Consider the following 19,320-nt stretch of genomic DNA (forward strand, 5'->3'; position numbering starts at 1 on the left):
TTTCGTCCATTTTCTGCTTAGTCTGCTTTTTGTTGTGTTTGTAGGGTTTTTTCTACATCCCTGTCAACTGCTTATTGGTTAATAAAACACAGACAGGTTAGTGTTTGGACTAGAGAATCCTGGGGGAATAACAGAAATCTATCTGACCCATTGTTGCAACATGATGGTTATGAAATCCAGTTGCAGCTTTTAGAGTGGTTTTGATTTACCCAACAAACAAATGCTGACACCTCTCTGATAAATGAGGTTGTGAGAACTTCCACAATTCTAAGGGGTGACAAGAATTTGAGATGCATATATTAGTCATCAGTGTAGGGCAATGAAAGCGGAAGGATTTGATGAACCAGACTGCTGTACGTCATAGCAAAAGGCCTAAGTTGCATGGTGTCTGTTGCTGAATGAAAGGAATTATAACTTCAGTAGATTTCATGTCTACATGTTGCCCTGTTGTGGATTGTTTTCAATCCCACTGAATTTCTGAAAGTTCCCATCTTGGGACAAATACCTGTTCTGTACATTTAGGATCAAACTCTGCTTTTCATTACTTACAGGCTCTTGTGAAGACAGTGGAATTTCCTGCAAAAGTGTCACAATGAGGGCTTACAGGGGCTCAGGCAAGCAACAACTACGGACACACAAAGCAGTTTAACTGATTTACTAAATACGCAAAGTCTAATGGAGAAACTGGAGAGGCTTTGATCTGAGACAGCAGGAAGGGACTGGAGGAACTGAGAAGAAAGGTGAGTGGTTAGATCGAGGAGTAAGCGTTGGAGACTTTGATGAATGACTCTTGCAGCAGCTTAGAGTCCGACGTTTGAGATGAGCGGCGGTGGGTACATGGATTCTGCAGTACTTGAGGTTGACAGAATTCTGTTGTTGGCGCTTCCAGGTGGATGTGTCCTGATAGACGACTGAGTCTGGACAAACAAGCTGCTTTGTAATGCTCGAGACGTTATCCAGGGACGATGCCTTAAGAGAAGCAGTGAGGAGAAGGAAGGAATCGAGCTTGGAACAAACAGTCCAGGTGAGTCTGAGCGTCAGTAGCTGGTTCTATGGAGAGAAAGAGATGGGATAGGAGTTAGAAACAAGTCGGATCACTAAGAGGTCAGCACTAAAGGCTAGTGTGTACCAGAGCAGAATCATCTGGCATCTGCCTCAAGGAAGCTGCTCTTACTTAAGGTCCTCGCTGATTGGCGACGATGAGCACCAGCTGGATCCCATCAGCCTGCTCCCTGTTAGAGGTAGAGAAGAACACCAGTCCACCCTCCTGTAGAATCCAACAAAAAGTTTTTGTATTTAGCTCCATCTCTTCCCACTAACTCTAACCAGGCGGTCTGTCCTTGCTGAACAGAAGCATCTCCTCTCCATGACCAGTTTGCACAACTAAAATCATAAAAGTCCTTTCAAAGGTTACCCATACCTGAGCACTCCTTCACTATAGCTCCTCCAGAGTAGCCAACAGCTTCCTCTTAGCTTTTCTGATTAATCCTGGCTGCTCAGGCTTTTAGTTTAGATGTGCTGGTAGGTGTGTAGTTGCTCAAAATTGTTTCAGATGATGACATACCACGTTAGGGATATTGTTTAATAACCTAATCCTGCTTTAAACATCTAAAAGGCCTCCACCCTGACCTCTCTGTTGTGTTTTCTAGTCTTCATGATGCTATGTGTTCTCTAGCAAACCTCAGAGGCCTTCATAGAACTGTTGAAATTAAACTGAGATTAAAATACATAAATGTGGCCTATATTTACTAATGAGGCGACTCCTAGGAGCAGCTGTTTGTGCTTCATTTTGCAGCACTAGAATAAGGGGGAGTTAATGCTTTTAGACAGTAGGATGAACCAGTAGGATTTTGTTTGAAGTACTCAAACAAAAGAAACGATCTGTACAGAGAATGGCAACTTGAATTTGAAACTCAGCATAATTGAGTTTCAAATCATAGCTTTGTTGATGACATCTTTGCTACTTAGAATAAAAATTACTCATGATAAAGGTTCAAACAAAACATGAATCAGAACATGCAATTGTTCTCGGAAGGAGTCAAAACCGGATTCAGAGACACTGATTTTAATCTGCTGTTTTGTTTTTGGTTTTTTATGGCACAAATACCAAGCACCTCCTTTTAAAAGTGCTTGGTGCTTTTAAAAGTTTTTAAACCTTTTAAAAACTAGATTACTGGTGTCTTCTGTCAGTAGAATGCAGGGTCAAAAAGATGAAGATGAAAACAAGAGACAAGTGAGGAGAATCAGGAAATATGGAAACAACAACCATCTGAAGCTTCTTAGTAGAAACTGATTTGGTTCACAACAAATGTCATCTCTTGACACATTACAAAAGGTCATTTTAATTCAGTCAGACATGCTTTCCAATTGATTTTACTTATGAAACAATTTGATCATCTTTTCTATTTCTGTTTTGCAGTTTTGAGTGATTTCTGAACTAAGCACCTTAAAGAGCCAGCCATGCTAGCAAGCATGCACTTGAGATGAGTAAGTTCTGCTCAACAGGGGGTTCATTTGGTTTCATACAAAAAGTAAAAGTAAAACACACATTTTTGCTTTCTGTTTTTTTTTTTTTGTTGTTTTAACTAAAATCAAAGAAGAAATTCCACTGTATCTCTCCCCTGAAATTCTGCTGAAATCCTAGCTAGCAAACATTTGCTTTGTGATTCTGCTGAAAAACCAAACAACAGAAGCGTCTACTCTGCTACTGAAACTGAGAAAACCCCTTTGATGCCAAGTCAGAAAGCAGAAAGCTGCTCTGAATTGAGTGCGCAACTATTGAATTTATTAACTGTTGCCCCATATTGTGGGAAAGTACTGTTACTGTCACAGCTTTCGGCAGTACAAAAGATTGCATTTGGTACTGAGAGAAGGCTGCTACCACTTCCTGTATCTGCTCACTGTGATTTATTTCATGCACGAAGATTGTAACTGCTAGGCTGTGGCATCCTATCTGAAATTATCATCAGTTTCCCCCCATCTGGTTCAGCTGCATACACACATGCAAGCGCTAGTACAAATTTTTAGGCCCTTTGTTTCCACAGATAGACAAATTTGTGTGATAAAGCTTTTTTGTTATGAATTATTTTGTTTCCAGCACCTCTTTCTTCAAAAACTTTTTACACGCCTCAAACTTTTTCAAGCTTTGCTTTACAACAACAAACTTCTTCTAGCTTCAGATCAGAGCTCTATTTGCATAAACCAGCCGCCACAGACGTTTCTAGCCTCAGGCTCTTTCTCTGATGACCACAACCAATACCTTATAAGCAGGATACTCTGCTACTCTCCTGTAAAACAAAATAAACTTATTTGCACTATTTTAACAAAAAAAATGCTTGGTGTAGATATTGATCTAAAGTTTATATGTTTCTATTTAATGTTTGTATGATGTGAACTTGTGAAACTAAACATACATTTCTTAAATTTTATGCACACAAAGTTGATTCTGGTATTTAGGCTAAATCGCCTTTCAGTGCAATTTCAATTGTAATGTGAAGACATATTTTGACCAAGTGGAAAGTTTTACACATTCCTCTTTATAAAAGAGCTCAAATTTAGTCATTAGATTAAAAAAAAACAAAAAAACATCTGAAAGCAGCATTTAAATTTTTTAAAGTTTTGCCATCCATTCAATGTCCGTGCTGAAGAAAAGCTTTGCTGCCACCACCGTGTTCCACCGCAGGGATCTGAATGCAATGCATGAAAAATAAATTATTTTCTTCCACGTAACAATTCTGCACTATTTCATGTCGACCAATCGCACAAAATCCCAGTGAAACACCATAAAAAGTGTTTTTGTTCTACATTGCTCAGTTAGTAGGAGTATTATTGAAAGGCACTGTACATCAAGCATGCAGCTCCCCCACTCGATGCAAAACTAACACCAGTTTAGCTCAGGACATTGTGGCTTTTTTAGTTTCAGTATAAACAACGAAGAGATGACGGTTGACTAGCTATTGACCACTTTGCATCTTATTTTGTCACTTTCTCAGTTCTCATGGCTTATCTGTCACAATGTTTTCTCAGAAAATAAGAGGTGGCAAAGAACAAGGAGCAGGTAATATAAGCTGTTAAAGTTGATACTTATTTTACTTAGGTCTAACATCATCTATTGTAGTTTCCTCATAGTTTATTTCAAGAATAGAGGAAGTGTGACATCCTGTAAGAGCTACTTAATTACTAATTAGATCTGATATGATGTGACAATAAAAATCATACGTTCTGCTCTAATAACAGTTTAATCACAGTGCAATTAGAGCTTTATTGTGAAATAACGTTTTGGACTACTATACTCAGTGGTGGTTGCAGCATGAAGATCTACAGTAGCTATAAAAAAACCCCAAAAACATCCACAGTGTTTGATATCAATCAAAATGGTAGTCATGGTGCAATAAAATGTTTTCACGTTCCAAGGATTTTTGCAATTTGGCGCCCTCTTGTTGAATCGAAGTTATTTTGTTATACTCACAGCTCACTGTATTCTTTCTACTCTACTCTTTTTTTAAAACACTAAATTTAAAACAAAAAATGACAACATACATTTGGTCACACTTTTTATTAACCCATTAAAATTTCACAAACCAGTTAAATGCACACTCTACAAGAGCATTTTATATCATGAAAATCATGTATGTACAACAATACAAAAAATATGCAAGGATTCAACACCAAAAATATTCTAGGCCCTCTACATCTATGTAATAGTAGATACATTGTAATTACAGATTAATGGAAATATTTTAGAGTGAAATATTAATATTATCAAATATTTAGATAATGTTTAGTGTCCTAAAATGGAAAGTGGTTTGGAGTTTACTTGTAACTTTGTTTTAAAATTGGACCTTAGACTTTAAGGTGCTGCTAAAGTTAAGACTGATGAGCAAAATATGAGAATTTACTTACAATGTCCTGCATTGGGACTTATGCAGTGCCTTGCAAATCTATTTATACTCCTTTGTCAACATTTTGAACGTTGTGTATTTTACTAGGATTTTTTGAGATAAAACGACACAAGTTGTGCTATAAAAGGAAAACACGTGGTTCTGAAATTGTTTCCAAAAAATAATCTAAAAGGTGTGGCTTGCTTTTGTTTTGAGACCCCTTTGCAAACTCTATTAAAACCAGAGCAGTAAATAAAATCCACTTGTGTGTATTCTTATCTCATAAATCCAGTTGTTTTTAGAAGGCCTCCGATGTCAATTAGAGTACGTTGGTGAAAAAACAGCATCATGAAGACCAAGGAACACAGCAGACAAGTCAGGGATAAAGATAAAAAATAATTTTTTTTGTTGAAAGGGATGGAGATAATACATGGAGTAATACTTGAAGACAACCTCTTAGAGCCTGCGAAATACATAGGGCTGAAGGATGTGGGTGTGAGAGAGTTTGTTGGGGTCAGGGATGACCCTACACATACTGCCGGAGCCACAATTGAATACAATAAAGTGGAATAGTCAAAGCACAGACCTAAATTTGACTGGGATAACTGTTGCTGAGTTGATTTAGCATATAAAACCCCAACCAAACATGTTGATAAAATGTGAACATTTCAAGAGCTTTTAATAGTTTTGCAAGGCACACTAAGACTACAAGCTTCAGGCAGGCAGTATAGTTCTGTCCAGGTGAGCAAAAGGACAAGGCCCCTTCAAACAGGTAAATGCTGCTTTTTGCATAGAGCACTGAGGGAAATCTGCCAGCTACCATAAGAAAAACACACGTCATCAGATCCTCTGCGTATTCACCTATGGGTTTCCCCAGCTGACCTGCTGTTTAGTAAAGCTATCAGGGACAGAGAATGCCAGATAAAGCAGAAATAAAAATAAAAAACACTGAAACTGGTAGTTTCTTGTCCCAAATCAGTCAGAAAAATTTTGGTCCGTCTTTCTAATGAAAACATACAAAACCTCAGTCGTCTGGCTCGTATCTGGAACAAAAAGCAAAACATGTGATGGTAAACAAAACTGATAAACGTCATCGAAGATGCATCACAGTAACTGAGGACTGTGTTATTTTAGGATATCAATGTAAATGGGAAAACTCACTTCTGCAATCGTTTCCTAATTTCTTTTATCTGCTCATTCTTCTTGGTTAGAATCTCCTTCATGTTGCGGTACGCTGCAGTTTGTTGGAACTTCTTCTCCAACTCCTACACACAATCCACAAATCCACAATCCAAAACATTAAGAGGGGAAAGAAAAAATAACAATAGCACTACAAATTATAAAACCCACTAAGTCTGAACTTTAAATGTGATCTAAACAGTTCTAAACAGGGGGAAGTGCAGGAGAAAATAACTCTCATTTGCACGACATTTTGCACGCACAAAAACACCGAAGGTAAAAGGGAAAAACACAAAACTCCTGAGATGAAGTCAGCTGTCTGATCTTATGATGTTAATGATCATGGAAAAGTCTTGCTTCCTCCATACCATTGTCAAAAAGAGGAAGTCTTAGAGTACTAGAATAAACATTGAAAATACAGGATCTCAAAAATTAACTCTTTGTTTTTTAGATTTTGTTGTGTTAAAATAACAAGCTTCCCTCTTTTTATGCAATATATCAACACAAAGTTGTGCACAATTTTGAAGTAAAAGGAAAATGGAGAATGTTTTTTAAAGTTCAGTTTCAATTCAGCTTATTTCTATGCATATAAATACATTCCAATTGATCCAAGTTATCAGTGTATTAAACTCAGTTTATTATTCAAATTAGTTTAAAACGTTTCTATCTAAGGAACCACCAACAGATTGCATCCAGTTATTGACCTTACAGCATTACCTCAAACTGAGCATGCATGTAGCGACAGTGGAGAGGAATAGCTCCCTTTTAACAGGAAGAAACCTGGTTCAGTGTTAGCAGCCATCATCTACCACGACCAACTGGGGATGTATATTTTTGTAAGTTGTGGGGTGTGTTTGTATTTAGCCACCCTGAGTAAATACTTTATAGAACCCTTTTACCAGTTTGAATAAGCTGAAATTATTCAAAAATAGCTCAAGTAGATTTATTGTAGAGTGTTTGTGAATATCAGTTAGGGAAAGCTAGAAAGCTGATGTCGTACCCAAGTCTGGGTTTTAACTGGGCCATTCTAACCCGATATACTTGGATTTAATCTCTTCTACTACCATCTGCCATATATCTACTGGAAAAAAAACTGCACCCTCACAACATTAAGCTACCACCACTATGCTTAATCCTGTTAAAATAAGCTTTCCACCACATGGGAATTTTTTTATGTAGGTCAATAAAATCAATTTGACTAGAGCAGCTTCTTCCACGTGGCATCTGAAAACAGGATTTTCTTGTTGATGAATGACTAGTAGCTGTTTTGTGATCAGGTTTTCAACTTGAGCAGCTCCTGCAGAGCTACCATGGAGATCCTGAATGCCTCTTTGATTAATGCTTTCCTTGCTACGCCTGTTTAATAGACAGAACAGGGCTCTGTTAAATTACATTTCTACAGCGCTTTGTGTTACAGCTCTCTGTATGAAACATCCTCTACAAATAAAGAGACAAAATGTGAAGATCTTTAAGGGCGACTTCTACTTGTGTCTCATCTGTGGTTATGATGCTCTCACAGACTGAATCAAAATTTTCTGTGCGGATCAAAAGATGAGTCCATGGAGTCCAACTTTATTAGTGCTTGTTGCATTAATTTATCAGAAAGAGAAAGGCTCTACAGCAGGTACCTTCTCTGCCAAGGTCAGCTGCTCCTGCACTCGCAGAAGTTCGTGCTTGGCAGTGATTAGATTCTCCTTCAGATCCTTTTGTGATGCAGCGTTGGCACTAAGCGATCTTTCATAGTCCTCCTTCAGAGCTGCTACTGTGTCCTCCAGGCTGTTGATTTCCTTTGTTTGAGCAGAAAGCTGAAACGTAGAAAAAGCTAGTTATGGCCCGACCGGCAATCACTGCCATACCACAGCAAAACAGCACCTATAGAGTTCATCCAGGTTCATACATACCATGCAGATCATAGCAAATGGTGGTAAGCATGCACATGACAAAAATCAAAAACAAATAGTAAAGATAAAATAAAGGAAATGGAAAGCAGTAGTGAAAAGTATTTTAAATGCAATACCTTTTGCTCTCCTTGTGTCCTCTGGAGATCCTTCAGAGCTCTCTCTGCTTTTGTTTTCTCGTCTAGTGCACTCATGGCCTGATGAAATTAATCATGTACAAAGAAAATTATCAACTTGCTAACTAAGAAAGATAAAGTACTAAGTTTAAAAGGTCTCTTTTTTTACCTGTGTTTCTAAAGTCCGCAGTCTGGATTTCAGTTTATCATTCTCCTCTTGTAGTTTCGCTATCTCCTAAAACAGGATAAAAATAAATTTGTTGGTCTGAGCATTTTATTGAACTTTGCAACCAGAGGACAACATTAATGTTGGACTATGAATGGTGCATTTGATGATCTGACCACTCTTGTTATCAGAAATTGTAAGAAATGGTAATTAATTTAAACTGCTTGTTTTGCTTTAGACAGACACTCTAAACAACAGTCTATATATTTTCAAAGGGTTCTGGTCCAAAGCATTTCCAGAAGCTTAATGTTACCCTGTCAATCCACAGCTAGTTTATGCAGTTTATTGTCCTGTTTAAAGGGGTGGTATTATGTATTTTCCAGGCACATAGTGCCATTTTATAACTGCATTACCTACTTTTGTTATAAAACGGTAGGTAATCTACTATCATTACCTACTGTTATATCAAACATAACTTTTTTTGACTTTACAATTTGACACCTTGAAATTGGCCTCTGTCTCTTTAAGAAGCTCCTACTCTTTCCAACACTCCGTCTTCAGCACGCCATCACAACAATGCTCCACATTATGCCTTTGGCAATCGTTCTTAGAGGAATTGGACAGAAGTAGCTCGTATGATGAGCTCAGCAGATGTGCAGTTTCACCAGGTGTTTGCTAATTGCTGCTGCCGCTAGTCTGGAGGTAAGGGAAGGTGTGTGGGGAGGGGTGCTCTGTGAGGCAAAAACTCAGATGGAGACTGCACTGAGGGAATACAATTAAAACAAGATATAATTCTGGGGGGAAAAAATCACCTAAAACGTATCAAAGTTTCAACCATCTGACCCTAAAGGTAAAATCTGATGAAAGGAAACTGGGGAGGATGTTCAACTACAGCCCAGTAACTAACTGTCAAGCAAGTTAGCTACTGGGTAGAGAAGCAACCAGTGATACTGGTGCGTTGTACCAACTGAGAGGAACAATAAAGAAGGACAACTTCGGCCACAGTTAATTTTTCCAAGAAAAGAAAATAACCCCAAACATGCTGTCAGAAGCTGTCATGATGAGGACCTCGTAAGGCACCCAGCCTGCATTGCACCTGATTCTGATGTGTCTTTGTGCAGCTAGTGGGGCCACATCCCTTATAGAGTGACTTTTTGGTACTTTTTGGACTATGTCAAACTCCAGGATCCAGGGCTCAGCGGTCAGCTCACTCCAGGTTAGGTTTACTAATTATTTTAGTCTTCCAGTCACAAATGGTTTCTCTTAGTCACTTGTGACTAAGAGAAGCCACAAGTGACTACTATGACTTTAAAATATTTTGTTATTTTAAAGTCAGTCTTCTCAAATTCAGCCACTTGCTCTAACAGCTCCCTAAAAGGGCGAGAGAAAAAAGATAAAAAAAATCACAAGTGACTAAGAGAGTGTCATTTGTGACTTAGCCAGAGACCTACTAGCCATAGGAGCTGAAACCCTTAATAACATAACCCCTACAATCGTAATGATACAAAAAGAGATCAGCTCTGTTGCAGGAAACCAACTAGTTTATAGGAGCTCGACTATTTCTGATGAGAAAAGTGGTCAATCATCACCACCAGATTTTTGCCTGGGTCTTTCTGATTGATGTAAAAAACATTTAGCTAAGGTCCAACTTTCTAGGCAACAATAACACAAATGTTACATGTTAAAAATCACCAATCTCAAACCGTAACTTCATAACCATCATTATGGCTATGATGACCATGTCTGACAGTGTACACAAAAAATAGTTTTACCTTGTTAAGAAGCTCAGACACCCCACCCTCATTCAGTGGTGCCAACTTGGGTTTACTTGTTTCCTGGTTTATCTAGAAATGAGTTCCAGATTCATATGTCATGCAAAAGCATTGCATTGCACTGCAACATTTATTTATTCGTTTTAGACATAGTAACATAAAACCACAGGTGAACCTCAGTGACGCGTGACTTCTGAACCACACTTCTACAAATATAGGCCAGGCAGCCTGACATTTAAAACCTCTTAAAATGTTGGGGGAGGTAATCTGAGAAGAGGTGAATTTCGCCTGATGTATGAAGAAGAAAGTGTTTTGCAAACCTTATTTGTTATTTTAAAGTCAGTCTTCTCAAATTCTGCCACTTGCTCTAACAGCTCCCTAAAAGGGCGAGAGAAAAAAGATGTTAAATGTTCATTAACTGAAAAATTAAGTGGATAAACAAAAGCTTACATGCTTAAAAAGTGTAAACTGATTCTACAACCTACCACAATCTGCGAGCAACACTGAAGCACTGATAAGACATTCATTTCACAACAGTTGCATAACCTCTGTGTTGATGTTCATCTGTGCTAACCCCACAATCTACTATTTGGCGGTCGTGAATGTTTGGCAAAGGAAAAGTGAACTCCCTCGGTCCTGATGGCAGTTTAGCACTTATGTTGTAAAGACACATGTTTGTGGTGAGCAGCACTGTTCTCTACAAAGCTTGTATGTGGTTTTTTAAAAAGCATTTGAAGACACCTAGCCCTATCACAAGGGGCGTTTTCCTAGCTTTAGACACCTATTCAGTCACGTACAGCTGTAGCCTGGAGAGGAAAACAAAAAGGGTTCATGAGTTGCTCATCCACCCACCATGTGCCTGCTATACTATAAACAAAGTATCTTCATCAAAACACTGTGTTTTATAAGGTGAGAGGTCATGAGGGCAAAAGTTATATTAAGTTCAGTAAGTTTGAACCTCGTAGTCAGATCAAACAGGCCTTCAGTATTAAATTTGATGAACAGAAAGAGGTTTATGTAATATGTTTAATTTAAGCAAGTATCACTGAAAATGGGTGGCTTATGGGAGGTTTAATCCAATTTAAATGCTGTCATAAGTCATATTTTCTAAGTTTCTTAAAAGAGTTGTTGTAGATGCTTATACCTGTGGGTAGGAAGGATCTACTGTAGCAGTCAATATTACAGTGATTCTAAAGATGCCTCTGACTGAAGGAGTTTAACTTTACATTGTTACCTCATACTGTTCAAACACTTTATCGAGTTTTGCCCATCCCTGTTAATAATCGAAAAGTTACATTTATTTCAGTCATTCCATTCAAAAAGGGAATTTGCTATATTGTATTTGTTAGATTTATGTTTGTTAGAAAATACAAAAAGTTAAAACAATTACAAAACATTTTTTAATAGAGAAATGTCTGCGTTAGATATTAGTTTTCAGGTTTTACTTCAAAAACAAATTTATTCTGATGTAATGTTTTCTTCTAGGAACTAATGCAGAGGTTTCCAAACTTTTTGCCACTCATGGCTAAATCTGTAACCTTTGTCTAGACACAATGATGCAGTGGAAATGTTTGGAATAACTTTTCAATTGACATTTCTTTCTGGTAAGACATAAAATAGCATTAAAAAAAATATTTAAATAAGAGGCAATTCCTTCAGAGAATTAATCTCTGAAACATAAGCTATTTTTGCAAACAAATTCATTTACAAGGTAAAACCAAAATAAATATGTAGCTTACAACCTACAAAAATGAATTTGAAAATGCAATGAAAAAGGTGACAGTTTGTGGTTTTTAGACCAACCAATTGCAGATCTAAAGGGAAACCGACACGATGGAAACCTGGGTTGCACGCACGTAGATCAGTAAAGACTGCTGACCTTTTCACACGGTGAATGACATGTTAAGAGATCTGGATCAGAAAAGAACTGGAGAGGAAGTAAAATGTGGTACCGATCAACGTAACTGTTAACATTTAAAGGGCTGCCTGTTTCAGGCTATATTGTTAACTTAGAGTTTATATGAGAAAGATGAGAAAGGTTGAAAAATGTCCACCAAAGCAGTGATAATGAGTGAGCACGACCTTTGGATTCTAACAGCTTCCCATGCTATGACTGTCTGGATGCCAGTGTGAGTATTCCCATCGCTGGCTGTCAGAGTCTTTTTAGCTCACCTGTTCTCCAGCTCAGAGATATCACTCTGGAGTCGAAGGTAAAACTTCTCAGCCTGAGAGAAAATCTGCCTGAGAAGAAGCACGTTAGTGTGGGCAGTGTTGATCAGTTCCATCTCCACCTCCCCCCGGACCACCATCTGCAGCCCGTCCAGCATCTCCCTAACCTCGTCCACTGTGAAGGTGTCCTCCACCAGCCTTCAGACGGAAAATCAGGCAGAAAAATTACAGAGCCGTACACATTCACTTGCACCCCATGATAAAGATATTTTTTTGTTGCTCTTGCTTAATTTAAAATAATCTGGATTTGGATATAGTAATGGTAAAAGGTTGATTTGTGTCTGGTGACATGAATCTGTGTTGATTTGGGCATAAGTTCTGGATCATTACCATGCTAAAAGATTCAATTAAGCTATATTTCCTCTTTTAATTTTTCTTATTAAGATTTTTTTATCTCTTAGTATTTCAAAGAGTTCCTGATGACATTTTTAGATGAGAAACAGGCCCACAGTATCACAGATCTTCCACTGTTCAGGTGATGTTACATATATTCATTCTTAGTTTCATGCCAAGCCCAAATGGTGTGTTTGTTGCCAATAAGATGAGACTGACGCTTTGTCAGTCTCATCTGACAAAGCGTTCGGTTCCAGTTAACTGGAATTTTAGTGAGTAAAAATAGCAAAGGGGTTTTTTTTTTGTTTGTTTTTTTATTTTTTCAGAAATGTTCAATTCTGTAGATGTTTTCCCATCCATCTGTCGTCTGCACTGTATTATGTAGGGTCGCTGGTGCCTAGTGGTCATTATACTACGTAGACAGGTAACCAGTCCATCACAGTTCAACACAGAGACCCACAGGACTAACAAGCATGGACTTTCACACCGAAGGGGAATTTAGAGTAACCTAACAGGTATGTTTGGACTGTGGGAGGAAGTTGGAGTGAAGTATCCAAAGTCCATGAGGAAACACTCAAAGCTATGATTTGAACCTCTTTTTGGTGCAAGGCAGCAGAAAGACTGTGTCACCATGCAAAAAAACAATTTTTACCTTTTTTTCTAGTTTTAGGCATGGCTAATAGACAACATGGAATAAAAGAGTAACATTTCCTTGATAGTCCTTGATCGACTTCAAAAAGTGAAATATTAACTTAAAAGCTTTAAGTAGCACTCTTTTTAATTCAAGCTGTCATGGAATGCTGCCAAAAATATTTTTGAATAGCTTGGGATTTCTTTTGACTTGTCTGCTGTGTACTGTAATCTTCACAATGCTTTGTTTACTGATGTTCTCTAACAATCTTACAAAAGCTCAGATAAATAAATTACATTTTTGTAGTTGTAAAGTAACAACAGCTGACAAAGATCAGGGAGTGTGAATACTCACATGGTACTGAAATTTGTCTTCAGTGTGTGATTATACAATTGGTATTAAATATGAATGTATTACAAGGCAATATTTTCACACCATTGCTTTGTCCAGTACAAGCTCTCTATGGATTTGCATAGACATCTAAATAAAAGTACATGATCCCACTGACGGAGACGTTTATGACTAATCACCTGCTGTCTTTGAGTTCCTCAAAACATGAGTCAATAGTCTTGAGCCTTAATAGCCTCTTTGAACGAGCAAATCGCATGTAGTTGATGATTTCAGACTGATGGTGTTCGTTAAACCCAAAGTCAGCCTTTGTGGAGACAAGAAGAAAACAGATTAGCAAATAAATTGTGCATCAGGGGGAGAAAAGGTTCATATGAAGACAGGATGTTGATGTAATAGCAACACCAATTAGCTTATTAGCTAACTTGAAGAGGATTTCCTCTTGCCAATATGTTACAGGGCCTTTCCACATGAGCTGGTAATTCCATAAAGCTGCATGCTAGCTATAGCGTTCTACTCTAATGGCATTTGATTTAAAAACAGGTTCATTCGGCATTTCTACAAGGAAAGAGAAGGCTAGCAGCGAAGCTCACAGCAGCTACTTACCATAATGGCTGTTTTGCAACGTAACTAAGTTAGCTTGAGCTGATCCCAAAAGAAAAGAAGCAGAATCTATCTAATTTAGACAACGTACGCAAGGAAGACTAAAAGCCAGAGTCGATATGATGAGTACGAAATCCAGTAAAATCTTTTATATGTTTATTTAAGTAAACAAATGGAGCAAAATTTCCGCTATGCCACAGCTGTAAGATTATCCTGGAGATCTGCTAGCCTAGCTAACCAGCTTGTGTTTGCCTTGAGAATGGCTTGGTAACGGAATATAGCGTCATCACCTTGGTTACGGGAGGTGCGTTCATGGGCATCACGGACAGGTTGTAACACGAGAAAATAGTCTCGCTAAAAATGAATTATTTAATGTAAAATTCCGGATTTCTATGCCTAAAGTCAAAATAAAGCGTAAAAATATTTTTTATCCGTATTATTGTATATGTAAAGGGATAAATGTAACTTTTTAGGTAAATGACCAATCGCTTTTGTACTTATCGCTAATGTAGCATAAACATTTCAATTTTATTTTCTTTCATATATCACATGTTTAATACTGCATTTTTTTAACCAAAATACATTCGTGAATTATTATTATTATTATTATTATTATTATTATTATTATTATTATTATTATTATTATTATTATTATTATTATTAACCACGTACTTTTTCGTGTTTTGGGGATCATTATTGTTATTACCATATTGTGTGGTTGCATAAATACATTAGTTTGTTAACATTATGTTAACATTATTAAGTTTTTTTTGTTTGTTTTTAAATCTGTGTATGCTTTGCTTATTTACATTGTTATTTATTTGGCTTGGTAAGCAAGGCTGCCGCAGGTTACAGTAGAAACCAGTAGATGGCAGTGTAATGCAGGAAAAAATGACTAGCAACGTGGATCTTTTAATCCTATTAGTAATAGTCCCATGACACACAATAACCAATTTTATTCACTTTGAAGCCGTATCTGTTTCCATTGCAGGGCATATGTTAAATCAGTGGTCCCCAACCCTGGTCCACAGGAACCGCTATCCTGCATGTTTTTGACGAGTCCGGACACCAGCACAGCTGATTCATATGATTGCATTACCTCTTGCATTCCTGTAATTGCTATAGAAGTCGGTTATTCACCTATTCATTTAACCCAGGTGTGCAGCAGCAGGAAAACACCTAAAACATGCAGGGCAGTGGCCCTGAGGACCAGGGTTGGGGACCACTGTGTTAAATGACAAACAACTTTTGCAATATAATTTCTCTACATATAAGAAATTTAATAATTTTAATGATTGCATGAAACATAAAATAACCGTCTTTGTGCTAGAGAAACCCCATCCACTTTACCTGAGCCAAATCAAATTTTCACAGTAATTGAGTGGGAAAGCCTTCTCATCCTAACGAAAGCCTAAAGAGCTTCACTCTCCATCCTGTTAAGGGGAGATTCAAATGGGGGAAAGAAGAAGCAAACTTTTCTTTTCCTCATGCCTCTCTTGCTGTAATTGAATTAGTCTAACAGGCAGCACATGGTTTGTCACCCAGGCAGATGCCTTATAACGTGACCACTCTGTGCTGTTCCATTTGAGTTTTAGTGTATCAGATCAGTCATTAAGAGAGGCCAAGATGTTTCCTCTATATCTTCAGTCGCGGTGAGTTGCTGACAGTTTAAGAGAAGGATCAGATGGTGTTGGTTATTTTTGCTTATTATTTTTCTGTGATCTTACATGTTAAGCCTTCTGTACTGTTCTGACTGTGTCTTGGGATAGTTGCACCTATTTTTGATGACATGGCATCAGTAACACGAAGACATTTATTCGGAAGATGCCAAATAGTAATTGCATTGTAGAATAAAAAGGTCAGAACAATTAAATATCCGTACTTATGATAAATTACACGTGTAGAATGAGTGATGCAACTTCAAAACTAGGAGAAATAATGATTCGAAAGTGATTAGAAAGTCTCGATTGGTAGAAATCTAGGAATAAATATATACTTTGATCATTTAAAAAATTTAAATGGTACTTATTGTAGCTGAGATTTAACTTATTTCCAAATATACTATACTGAACATACTTGACTGTAAACTTCACTTAAAATTTGGTTTAATATATTTGATTGTTGATGATAAATAGATTGTACCTGGATGCTTACAGTTTTAAATGTATATATCTATGGTAGACCTGTGTGCTCTGAAGCAGCCTGTGAGATGCATGCATTGATAGGGAACTGTCGCTAGATGGCACAATAGTCACATTTTCTAGCAAAACTTACAGAAATAAAGCCTTTCTTTTTTTACCTTTTTGCCCAAATTTATAAGCGGTTTCATGCTGTTGACTATTCAGCTATTTTAATTAATTTTGCTTAAACCGTAACCAAATGTACCATCAAACGGATAATTCAGAATTTTCGAACTGGGATTCTGTGGAAGGGTTCTGATCAATTAACCACCTACTTTTAATAAATAACTTAATTCAATGTATTTCTTTTGTATACATAAATATCAGTTTCTTCCAGAGATTAAAACTACATTATACGTTTTAATGTAGTCTGCTACAGTGTAGCAGTTGTATGCAATGTTGTCTTTAAGCAAGGTCTTGGGTCTGAATCCCAGTCCAGGATCTTTTTGCATGAAGTCTGCATGTTCTCCTCATGCTCGTGTTGATTCTCTTTGTCTTACCCCCCAGTCCAAAAGCATGTCTCTTAATGATTAATTGGGCTGTCTGATTAATCCGGTGTAAGAGTGTGTGCATGGTTGTGTGTTTTTGTTTGCCTTATAATGACTGAATGAATGTCTGAATAAATATCTAAGAGATACTGTTGTTATCATAATGCACATTAAAGCTTCCTTGTGGGATGGTACATGTTTTTATGACTATACTTTTCCAACACAATGGCAAACAGAATAATCTGATTACGCCATGTTACTCTATAGATATCGGAAGTTATTTTAATGGACTTTACAAATAAGTGTGGTTAGTATCTTAAAATCAATGTAAATAATATTACTGTTACAAAATAATAAAATTGCAAATAATACTTTTACAAATCACTATTTTTCAAAATAAAACATATGACACCAATACTTACAGTAGATATTTGTGTCTGTTGTACAATCAGAGTAATGCATTACAGTGATAAGCTATTGTTTTATCTTCAATTGACCTCCAAATAGACTCGGCAAATTGAACATTACATTAAGGTCGAGTACAACACAGGAAACCTCACTTTAATATAGGTGTGTTCCTGTGTCTCGTATATTTTTTGTTTCAAAAACGTTTGCTATTCATTCAGTGACGTTGCTTGCAGTGGGTACAGTAGCCAGAAATTTTACTCAAGATTTGCGATACCTCATAAGTAAATGTAGAGTATGGTGAAGTAGAACTACTCATAGAAGTACATTTTTCCTAAGCGTTACTCAAGTAAATGTAACAATTACAATCCGCCTGTGGTTTTAACATCTCATAATCTTTTAAAAGAGGCCCATATAAAAATTCTGGTTTACTCCTTTAAAAACGCTGCGTTTTGACAGAATCGCAAAAAAACTGCTTTAAGATCGGCTTTGGTAGTGTCCCTCCATTCAAACGTCAAATGAAAACCCAATGAAAACTGTTCTAAGATCAGCTTAACGCTTCCGCACTCACCAATCAGCTGACAGCCGCATGACAGGGCAGTCCCCGCGCCTGCGCAGTTTATTGCCTTTTGGTCTCAGGAATATGGCAGCGTCCTGAGTCTTGTTGGGGGGAAACACAGCGGAACTGAGTAGGTACCTGCCTTCAGCGTCAGTGGGAAAACTGAGGAGCACTGGCCGCGGTCAGAGGAGGGAGGGGGGCTCAGGGACGGCTACATTTAACACATATTAGTGATTTGACAGGTAAATGTTATCGTTAGCACGTGCCACTACTGTCTTCGTGTTTTCTTGATTGAGCTCCAGTGCTAGGATCTAATTGATGCGCTAGTTAGCCGCTAACCTGTAGCTAGCCCAATCTTAGCCTACCGCTGCCTCCACCTATTTCAATGCAACAAACGCTCATTTAAATGTATTTATAGTGTGGCTATTGTCCCGGTTAGATGAAGCTCTAGCGTCAACATACCAAAAGAGAGTTGCTATGTTTGTTTTTGATCGTCGAGGCCTGCTGCAATGAAGTAGCTTCCTGGGAGACAGGTAACGTTAATTCTGTCTGTCATGGATTTACTGCAGCTCACGCACACACTGGGGCTTAAACAAGTGACATTATCTTGCAAACGCTCTTATGGCAATTAGATTTTGGCGTTGTTGTTAAAAGATTCAACATGTACATTATTTATCGCTCAGAATCTTCATTGAGCCCCCCAAAAATAAAGTGAGGGCAAGTTCCTGGCCTTTATGTTCCTGTGTTGGAAGAGTAATTGCTTCATGTAATTTGCAAATACAGGGGGGTGTTGCAACGCTTGGTCAGATGAAAATACTAGAAAGGCTTCATACATTGATATTTCTGTAATGTTTTACTTGGTTGTTGTCATTCTAAATGTCTAAATCAACTCTTCACAACCCAGGTGTCATGAGTTTAACAGTAATAGCTGGACATAAAAGCAGCAGATAGAACTGAACTGATGTCATGGCACATGACGTTTTGAACCTTGAACCTCACACTGATGCTAAAGTAGTTTTCCAGTGATGATCTCTGAAATAAAATCCTTTCCAAACAGCTCTGAAAACTGAAACTGTAACCTGAACATCTCTTTGATTTGAAAGAACTGTTTTAAAAGAAATTGTAAAAGTTTTCAGACAAACTAAATCCGTAGCTTGTGTTGATTGTTCTGAATAGTCCTGTGTTGTATTGGGTCACGTACAGTGACGGCATCTGTCCCATCTTTTTATCAGTTATTGTTTATTTGTAGAGTTAATTATACCCCAGAGTTGTGGCTATAATTTGTGAGATAAATACAAACAAGCTTAATTTTGATACAAAGCTAGTATTCACCAACGCATAAAAAGCAGAGTTGTTCAAGCACTTTTTAAAAAAAAACTTCATATTGAATTGTGCTGTGGGAAAAACATGGGACAACAGTGAAGTAGGAATTAACAGCCAGCAGATTCTTATGATTTGGTCATTTTACCTCTGATATGGTAATGGGATCAAGCTCAACTTTACAGTATTCCATATAACTGTGAACATTAGTCT

The 19,320-nt window shown here is 37.5% G+C and overlaps 2 protein-coding genes across 6 annotated transcripts in view; one reads left to right on the forward strand and one right to left on the reverse strand.

Annotated features, from left to right (window-relative positions):
* Window positions 1-4,262: 4,262 nt before the first annotated feature.
* On the reverse strand, window positions 4,263-14,400 carry lztfl1 (leucine zipper transcription factor like 1). The gene is made up of 10 exons (XM_005798528.3): window positions 14,159-14,400; window positions 13,735-13,859; window positions 12,184-12,378; window positions 10,332-10,389; window positions 10,012-10,083; window positions 8,243-8,308; window positions 8,077-8,154; window positions 7,688-7,864; window positions 6,042-6,145; window positions 4,263-5,923 (listed from the first exon to the last, which is right to left on the reverse strand). Exons 1-10 carry the CDS (start codon window positions 14,159-14,161, stop codon window positions 5,905-5,907), a joined length of 897 nt encoding a protein of 298 aa, XP_005798585.1. The 5' UTR covers window positions 14,162-14,400; the 3' UTR covers window positions 4,263-5,904.
* A 3,452-nt stretch (window positions 14,401-17,852) lies between these two features.
* The window catches only part of dnajc13 (DnaJ heat shock protein family (Hsp40) member C13), a 33,632-nt gene continuing 32,164 nt past the window's right edge, over window positions 17,853-19,320 (forward strand). For 3 of the 5 annotated variants that reach the window (XM_014468595.2, XM_023326304.1, XM_023326305.1), the window contains exon 1: window positions 17,853-17,917. The gene's annotated coding sequence lies outside the window, so the exon portion shown is untranslated. The other 2 variants (XM_023326302.1, XM_023326303.1) reach the window with 2 other exon arrangements.

This window comes from Xiphophorus maculatus, chromosome 21 (assembly GCF_002775205.1).
Source record: "Xiphophorus maculatus strain JP 163 A chromosome 21, X_maculatus-5.0-male, whole genome shotgun sequence".
Classification (NCBI taxonomy): domain Eukaryota; kingdom Metazoa; phylum Chordata; class Actinopteri; order Cyprinodontiformes; family Poeciliidae; genus Xiphophorus; species Xiphophorus maculatus.

What these genes read in the sequence shown, in the direction of transcription:
- lztfl1 (XM_005798528.3), bottom strand. An exon ending in ATCTCTGAGCTGGAGAACAG is followed by an intron (nt 10,390 to 12,183) that starts GTGAGCTAAAAA and finishes TCGCCCTTTTAG; the next exon opens with GGAGCTGTTAGAGCAAGTGG. An exon ending in ACTTTAAAATAACAAATAAG is followed by an intron (nt 10,084 to 10,331) that starts GTTTGCAAAACA and finishes ACTCATTTCTAG; the next exon opens with ATAAACCAGGAAACAAGTAA.